Here is a 9520-nt window from a genome sequence, read left to right on the forward strand (position 1 = left end):
CACAATGGAGCCTCTTAGTACTGCCACAGAAAAGGAGGACTTGCTTTGCACTGGGAGCTGCTTCTAATTTTCTGGGAAGAAAAGCTTACTTTGAAGTATTGTAAGCTTGACATTTTTGGCAGGTCACTTGAGGAAGTGCTGGTATGCATTTAAGTGTCTCATGCATCTACTCACTGGTACTCTGTTAGCTTTAATGAGCACATATGTATCTATCAAAATAGACCTTGAACTTGAAAACTTAAGCTAGGCACTTACAGAAACATGTCCTGTCTGCTCTGCCGCTTCTAAACAATCTTTTATCATTGGTAGATGATATAAGTGAGCCTGACACCAAACAGGGGTCAGATACAGTTTCAGGAAACTGTCGCATCCTTCTTCACGTCATTAATAATAGAAGGAGTGTGCACAGCCAGGAAGCAGAAGCTGGGGCTGTTTTCGTTATTACTCTACAGGACAGAAACATGGACTTCTCCGTTTTGCCAAACAACAACCATCCTGACAAATTCCTGCAACTGGAGGTGAAGTCTTTAGTGAAAAACTCTGCCTTTCTACAAGCCAGCTTGGCAAAATTTCCAGAGGCAGCTTTACCTGGAGTGCAGCGGTGGCACAACAGGGTCTATTTACAGGTAAGGTCTAAAAGAGGCTGGCATTTTTCCTGATTTCTCTACCTCATTTTTGTGATCAGGAGACAAATGACGTGAGATTGAGACTCCAGCTGTGGATTCAGCTTCCTGCATCTCTGAGTCTGCATCACTAATATCCCTGCAAGTTTTCCCATTGACTTCAGTGAGGATCAGGCTCCAAGAGAAGCGTTATTCTCTTCGGGGCGGTCCGCTGACTTTGTTTCAGTACGTTAGGCTTTCGACTGCTCATTGTAACATTTTCATAGGATTTCCCAGAAAGTCTACTGATGTCAAATACTGATAAATTGTACTAAAGGGGCAAATGGAATGTGCTCTCTGAAGGAATAAGAAAAAAACTCAGACTTAAATCTGAAAGCCAGGTCGTATCCTTCAAACTCGATGAAAAGGCATATTACAGAGAGCATTAGAGACTCTTCCCAGTGTCTTGCAAGCTTATATATGTCTACACAGTTCAGCACAGCTTCCTCTTTATTTTGCCTTGTTTTTCTCATTTTACTTTGACCTTCCTGTTATCCTGACAGACAGCTGTTGAAAGTGTGAAACACACTGACTGTATTAATCCAGGTCATTATATAGAGGTAGCAGCAGTTTCTTGGTAAAAAATGTAAATGTGCTCTGCCTAGTAGAGGCCCTGGAGCCGGTGGCGGCGAAGTTCACGGCTGGATCAGCAGCAGTACAGCTGCATCAGCTCACACCCCTCTGGGCCCCACTTGCTGCTCCACGGTGCTCCTTCCCTGCTGCCTGGGGAGCCCCTTGCCTTTCCCCACCCCTAGCACGAGCAAAAGCTCCAAGGTCTGGTTCTTGTCAAGGGATGGAGACACACACAAGCGGTTGGGGGGGTGGGTGTGGAGAAGGGTCTGCATCCTGAGGATCCTTAAGGTGGGGGTCCAATTCCCCCTGGGGAATGAGGAGTGGGAGCCGAAAAAACATCAACCTGGGGGAGGGGAGGGAAGAGAAAGATCCTTGAAGTCTCCCACAGCTACTTCCAGTTTGCACTTCTCCTCTCCCAGACATTTCTTCCCATCAGCTCCCCAAAACCCTTCGCGCCCTCCCAGAGTCCATTCCAGTCCTCACCCACATGCAAAAGTCCTCCCCCTCCTGACACCCGCTTCCATGACCCTCCCCTTACCTTCCCTGGCCTCTTCCCCACCCGACACCCTTCCCTCTGCCTACCCCAACATCTCCAGCCACCTCCGCTCATATTGTATCATCTTTGCTGGCGATTGCCCAAGGAGAGCTGGGAGGAGGGGACACATGGTCGCCCATCGCAAAGAGCCCTAACCAAGCCTGTGGGATCCCAAACAATGGGGTATGGTGCAATGCTGGCCTCGCTCCCCACCCCACCTAAGCCCCTCTTTTGTGCAGGAGGGAGGCAGCCACACACAGAGCCTCCTCCGCAGCAGGGATCCTTCTCCCCATTGTTGTTAAACAGGACGCACTGTCACCGAGCCAGGGCTGCAGAGCTGCGGGAGGATTAAAAACGTGTGGGGAGCCCTGTGCTTTTTCGACTTGTGCTTTGCCCTTCGCCACCAGCAAGAGGGTTTTCCTGGAACTCTGTTCCCAGCCCCGGGATGGCCATTTCAAAGCAAATGTCTGCACTCACCATGTCTCCAGAAATGCAGTTTGCTATGCAGTGGTTTATAAATGTTAAACCTAGGGCACAACCTATACTTCTAAGTGTAGTCATTAGTGAATTGAGCTGTCCAGATAAAATTCATTGTGCCTTATTCTCTCTCCCTTATGAGCTCACCTCCTTTCTTCCCTTTTGCTGACAATCAAATAAAGGGAAAAGAACTGATGAGTTCCAGACATTAGAATAAACACGATGGCACGGTGGAGAACTAATGGCAGAGGAGTAACGTGTTTTGCTTTAAGATGAGAGAGCTAATGGGGTTAAGGGTTAGTTAATTCAGAAACAGAAACGAGGCGGGGGGGTGAGGGAGGAGAATTCATTTCAGGACATATGTGTGTGACCTACAGACTGCCAAAGTCATTAAACCTTGAGAGAAGTTAATTTTCTTTTAAGAAACTATTCCTACTCAGGGCTCCCCGTGTAAAGTGACTTCTCAGTGGCGTGTTTGTGGTCTCTTCCAGACCTTTATTATGAGATCACTTAAATTCAAGTGCACTTAAGTGTTTATGCGTTTTCTCCACCTCTAAGTTTTTAAATTTATTTCCATTATAAAAAGCAGCTTGACATAATGACAGTTCTATTACTGACCAAAAAGTTGCTGCTCTCTCTCCTTACTTTCCTCTTCTGTATCAGGCAAACTGAACAGCTTCCCTACTTAGCGTATATTTTCATCGTCTACTTTGAATAAAACAAAGCATAAAGCAGTCCAGGAATCTTGGCCCTTCCTTGTGAAAAGCAGCATGAAAAGCACAGGCTGTTTCTCCTGCAAATGGCTAGCTACTGACCGCTTTCTGATTGCCCTTAAAATTTCCAGTTCTGCTGGACTCTCTGCCCAGCAATATGTTTTAATGCTCAGCATACGCCAGATGATTAATCCCCTGTATCTGCTCCTGATAGCCGGGGTGCATTTCTCCTCTGTAGTCTACCTGGTCATTTTCTGCAATTCTCTGACTTCTTTTTCCTTCTTGGATTTCCATTTTTTTCCTATTTCTGGAAGACAGCAGAGAGCATTTGGTCTCTGAACACCATGATACTTCTTCTCACGCTGCTCTTGCTAGGGGATTTGCAACTCTGAACAAATTTTGGCCTACAGGTATTACGGTTATCATGCTAACTGCACTCCTAACCCCTCCTGGCCTCTCCTCTGAGCTAACGCCTATGTCCTGCCTTTGCTTGTTTCTCAGTGTACCACAACAAGAGATTTTTTTTTTACCTGTAAGTTCAGTGCTGGGTTACAGTCACTTGTTTGTCCCCTGGCTCATACTTGTGTTACATACTTCCACGCTTTCCCTTATTCTTCCCTAGACACCTGAAACTGGCCACAATCAGAGCCAGCTGCAAGGTTGGCAGGAGCTTTGGTCTGACACCCTGCAGAAGTTCTTATGTAATGCACTCACAACCCTGCAGGACTCCATTAGCAATGACAGATAAAACAGCTTTCTTTAAGTAAACAATTCATTATGAGGACAGAAGTACTCTCAGTGTGACACAATCAAAATAGTCTGTATGAATGCCTGCTCTTCTCTAAACATTCCTGTCACTTCAGCTTAAGTGTTTATAACCATCTACTGATCTCCTTCCTATCCATGTCAGGTGGCTTCCCAGGTTGCTTTGTAGCCTGATGCTGCCTTATGTCTCTGGCAAGCAATTCTGATCCCCTTTCGTTCCTTCGATAAGAAAACTTGCATTCTCAGGAATCCTTGATATAATCTGACTTTCAGGTCTGCTTACCTATCCTCGGTTCCTCCTTGCCTTCCTGATTGCTTTTCCATGGCATCCCCTATGAGATCAGATTTGTTCAGAAAATTCTAAAGAGCTAATAATTATTTATCCTGATAAATGAGCTTTTTTTTATTGCCCAAATGCCTAGCAATACCTACACAGTTGTTACAACAGGGATTCTTGTGTTACTACCTAGGAGCTTTTTGTCCGTCAAACCTTTTGACTATCCTAGAAACAGGTCTCTGCATCAGAAAAATGCCTTTCCAAGTGCTGGGAGAGTCCTCCAGGGTGGGTTACAAGGCTTTTGCACAACAGTCTTAAACAAATTGCATGCAAATACAATAATCACCTTGCTACCCACCTTCATTATGATCGAGGAGGCTGTTCCAAAACAAATCCTGCAGTATCTGGTGGCCCTAAGTTTCTTAAAGACTCCCCTTGATTAAAACTTTCAGGCATAGCTGCCCATCAACAGCATTTGTCACTTTCATTATCTCCCCCAGCAGCAGCTGGAGACCATGGCTGGCCATGAGACAAGAGGAACTAACTGTCTTTAGAGGGGGGAGTAAAGAAAAATTTGGCTTCCAGGAAGCAAATGCCCTTCATGTTGTAGGTGTCTCTTTGACCTCTTCTTGCAGGTAGATGGGCTTGAGAGCAAGGCCTAACCTTAACTGTTGATGTCCTGGTTTTGGTGGGCGATTACCTTGATGTCTCATATGACAGACTGAGGAAAGAATGGTTAGGCTCTCAGGTTGGTTCAGTGCTAACAACAGTGACAACAGCAGGAACAAAAGGATGAAGTCAAGACAAAAATGAGATAAAAATGTTTCTTAGCATTATAGATTAATTTATGATTTTTAATTATATGTATTGTAATGTACCTATATGCATCATTTGCATAATGAAATACTCAGCAAGAAAAACCTGTGGAGTAAGCACATTTTGACCCAGGGATGGAACTAACATTGACTCTCTATAGATCTTAGGCTTTTTACAGAATCCTCTTTTTTGTACATGCCAGCTCTCTGGGTCTGTCAAAGAGGGACAAACTGTTCTCATTGAAACCCGAGTTATAAACCGTAACAGCTTTCTCGCTCATGAGCTATATGTAGATCAAACAGTTATGTGTTCACAGAGTAGAGCATTTTTCATCTTGTTAAATGAGCATTTCATCAACACATTTCATCTAGTTTCTCAGAGTTCTTCATAACTATTGCTGCTTTGAGTATTTGCTGTTCCTTCCTTCCATGCAGTGAATAGTAACACAAGTTGCCTCTGATTTGATCTGTTCCACCCTCATTCACACTGGTCTCTTAGGCATAGTGTATATCATATAAATTCTGTAACACACATGGATACCTAAATTTACAGTACTTTCCTCTTTCTTTGAACATTTGCTTCATGAATCAGAATCAAAACCATAGAAGTCTCTGAAAACTTTTTTGACTCTTAAAAGAGAAAACATTCATTTTTTGCTAGGATTAATACTAGCAGGCATATTTTTATTATCTAATCTCCTTCTGTTTCTCTGCTTCTATAAATGCATATATTTCACGCAATGTTCTTCATATTTCTTGGACCTAAACCTTTTTTTTTTTGGATGTGCTTCGGGCTTCTGTCCTTCCTTTTCCCTAACTAGTCTCTAGGACATACCTACCGCAGAAGTTTCACAACCAAGCATTTGCCTGCACTCAAGTGTATTCTCCCAATTAGCTTGGCACTTCAATGTCTGTTCTCTAAAACTTCTGCAAACTATCTCCTACCCCAGACTGCAGTCCAGCTGTCATGGTAAAACCCCGTTGCCCCTCCCATCCTATTCCTCCTCCACCTCTGCTCCAGGCTACCACATTCTCCTATTCTCATGCCCATGAAAAGGAAGGTACTCCAGACAGAAGGGGCAAAAATTTTGCCACAAAGCACTCTCTTTATGAACAAATTTTGCATTGTGCCATCTGTTCCAAGTTTTGGAGCATTTTATTTAAAACAGCTTTAGAAATTACTGTCAAGTTGCATTCTTTTCACAACATTTTAGCCTAGGGAGACCAAGCGTCCCCTGGTGAGACAGTTTGTGTTCTTCAACAAAATGGTCTCCAAGTTCAACTATCTAGCAAGCCTAAGGGAAGCATCATTAAGGTCAATGACAAATTTTAAGTAAGAAATGAAATGAAATGAAATGAAATGAAATGAAATGAAATAATAAAATAAAATAAAATAAAATAAAATAAAATAAAATAAAATGCAGTCAGAAAGAAATGACAGTTAAAAACACCAGCTTAGCTGAAATCTGGCCGGTACAACCCAGAGGGCTTGAGTGCCAGCTCTAACTGCAATGCAAAGAGTAATATTGCCAGGGGATATGTCAAGGTTAAGGAATGACATATGGAAATTATGAACTAATAAAGGGACTGGGAGGGCACTGAGGATCCACCCACCTACTAGTGGTAATTATTGATGGGAAACATGCTTAGTCACTTGTGCACGATTTAGTGATAAGAATGCCAGCACGATGCTTCCTCCTAGGGTTTCGTAGACAAAGGCTGTCATTTTCTCTTCTCCACCTTTCCTTTCTGAAGGAAGCCAGTCCTCCTGCTTCCTTCTACACCTGCCTGCCCCCGTACACATGTCTACGCGTGTGCACAGGCACTGAGGCATAAAGTAGGTGATGACATGTAGTAGCTGGCTTCCACTGAAAGAGCATTCACCAGCCCATGAAGGGGGCTGAAAATTACTCAAGCAGAAGAAGCCAACAGGTCGCTATCAGCTTAGGGACCTGCACTGGCTGATGTGGGATCTGAGCAGCGCCCAGAGCCAGTATGCAGGAGGAGGTGGGCTCCCACCAGAAAGATGGAAGGAGAAGCAGGATGTGCCCCTAGCAGGAGCAAGTCCCTTGACTCAACATAAAGTTCCTAAGGACAAAGGCGCTAATGGGGAAGTGGTGTTTGCTAATAATGAAAGCAGAATTTGCACTGTGATGGCTCTGCAGAAGCAGTCCTGAGACAGAGGAGAGGTGTTAGCATGAGGCAAGGGCTCTGCCAGAAGCAGGTCTCTTGGGAAGCTGATGCACCACCAGAACTGCAGATCGGTGGCAGATTAATTCAAAGTCTCGGGGACTGAAGGTAGTGGTGAACCCAGATGTTGAACAGCTTGGATTGGACAGTCTGATTGCATTCCTCCATGCAACAACAGCTCAGAAAATAGAGTAACTACCACCTTACCAGCTCCTGAAGAGGCTCTTAGTGCCGTGTTAAGCAGCAGCTTGTGAGTTCTCCAAAAATATGATCCCACCAGGGTTGTTCATCCTCCTCCCTCGCCAGCCCCCTGTTCTAAAAGGTCCAATTTAGTGATTATTGTTGCTGGGAGACTGCTCAGATATTTAATTACTTTTGAGTTCTGACAGTGCCCGAGTTAAAGGACTCTGTCTCGGTTGAATGAAGGGCCTCTGACATCCTGACATGGGTCTAGCATTCAGCAGTGCCAACAGAACTGTGAATCACACCCCTGCTCTCAGAGGTGCAGCTCCAGTCAAGGCAGTCACTTACACACCATCACCCCTGTGCTTCATTCTGCTTTGTCCTCACAGCTCTGCTTCTGCATCATACGCCCGTGGCTTTCATCAGAACTGCATCTTCTACCACAGTGTTCCATAGCACTGTTTTGCTAAAGCAGAGGCTTTCTTTCAGCAGGCATTATAATGTCAGTTCACATTTGCAAAAGAGTTTAATGTTCAGATTGTACCCACATGCTTTCCCCAGAAGGAAGAAATGTGTCCAGAGTGAACAGTCAGACTCCCTTACTGCACTGTAGATGTTTGCCAGAACGAGAAAAATTGTTGCAAGTGTAGTTTTAAAAATTATTCTGTTGTATTACAAAGGATAATTCTGGAAGGGAGCCTGCATTGTAGGTAAATGAAGATGAAAGCCACCTTCTGATCTAACTTGTGCCTTACAGAGAGAAAAGAGAAATGTCACCGAGCTGCCGGGCTTAGACTCAAACAGGGTCGCTCAAGAAATGATAGACAAAGCCCTCGGGAAACACATTACACCCATCACCCTGAAATCCACGATCAAAAGCAACCCCTTGTATAGTGATATCCAGGTGGATGATGACTGGGAGGAGAAGAAAAAGAGCCCTTCCTGGACCGTGCAAGACTATGACAGACACTCACTGCACTCTAACTTGGCCAGCCACATAAAGGTAATGAGCTGTTACGTTGCATTTGAGCAAAAAGTGAATTGCTTTGAGCTGTGTGGTGTGCGCATGAACCACTGTGCAGCCCGCTCGGTTCTTTTGGTCGGATTCCAGAAGTAAATATGGACATATTTGCTGCTGCAGACAGGAGACTAATATGAGTCTGATCAGGGAAAGAAGTCTACGTATCAGGTTAGGCTCCAGGAATTTCAGTGCTGCAGAACGTGACCTCTGTGAGTAAAGAAAGTCTTCAAGTGCAACAGCCCGCAACTCAGCTTCCCTGTTTATATAGGGAAGAAGTATAAATGAGGCACTTAAATACTATATGCCCACTTTAATGATGTTCATAACATTATTCTGTTATCAAATAACACACATTTTTCTCAGCCTCATCCACACTGTGCAGGATCCTGTCTACCTGTGGATTGGCACAAATCACTTTTAGCGTTACTTTTGTGAGTTTTTTACTGCGGTTCCTTTTTTTTTTTTTTGAAAGGAACTCAGATCTGTGTTTATAAATTGACATGTCTTCTTGAGAAAACATCTGGGGTTTTTAATCACACTTCAATGGCTGGTGTCCTACATTTGGTTCCTGGCTGAAAAGTGTGGTTTTAACTTTCCCCAGTGGAACATTTGCAGCATCTGGCAAGTAGCGCAACCTATGTTCAAGTGAAAGTTTCTTGCATTTGTGTTTGTGGTGCCTTAAATTCATTAATCACTATCTGTACTTCTGGCTATGTTCTAATGACTTTATGTGCAAGAGAAAGCAACTGAGTTAATTTTCTGATTTTTCTTTTAGGAAAATCCTAATGAGCTACAGTTCTGGATGGGGGATATTTATACTCCTGGGTATGATACCTTATTAAAAAAGAAAGAGAGAGAAAAAAAGCATTCCAAATGTTGCCGAATAATGCTGCTCATGGTACTAGCTGTTTGCATCCTGATGACCATAGTCTCACTCAGCGTTTTACTTACCTAGTACAGCCAAATGATGTTGACGGGAATTTTTTCAATAAATATTTTTATTAGGCTATTCCCCTCCCTTGTTTTATTTGAATTCCAATTTTTTGTCACAATTGGTTTGACATCACTATTTTACAATGTTCCTGTGCAGCATAAAGAATTGATCCTGAAAAGAGATAAATCCTCTGAGCACGGCAGAATGTCTCCTTATGGGTATAATTAAAAAAGAAAACTATAAATATGCTACTTTTCTTAGTGCCGCCTTCTTTGGACTAGTGACTTGGGTCGGTGTGTGTGGTGTGGTACATACAGTATGTACAGACAACCAGCTGACGGCTCATTCTACTAAACACCTGCCATCCTGTTCATC

At 43.7% G+C, this 9520-nt stretch overlaps 1 protein-coding gene across 1 annotated transcript; it reads left to right on the forward strand.

Annotated features, from left to right (window-relative positions):
• The first annotated feature begins 460 nt into the window (after nt 1–460).
• Nucleotides 461–9217, forward strand: LOC128137552 (major intrinsically disordered NOTCH2-binding receptor 1-like). Its single transcript, XM_052778582.1, has 3 exons — nt 461–626; nt 7948–8193; nt 8987–9217. The coding sequence occupies exons 1-3, from the start codon at nt 462–464 to the stop codon at nt 9164–9166; spliced, it is 591 nt and encodes a 196-aa protein (XP_052634542.1). The 5' UTR covers nt 461; the 3' UTR covers nt 9167–9217.
• The last annotated feature ends 303 nt before the right edge of the window (nt 9218–9520 follow it).

Source organism: Harpia harpyja, chromosome Z (assembly GCF_026419915.1).
Source record: "Harpia harpyja isolate bHarHar1 chromosome Z, bHarHar1 primary haplotype, whole genome shotgun sequence".
Lineage (NCBI taxonomy): Eukaryota > Metazoa > Chordata > Aves > Accipitriformes > Accipitridae > Harpia > Harpia harpyja.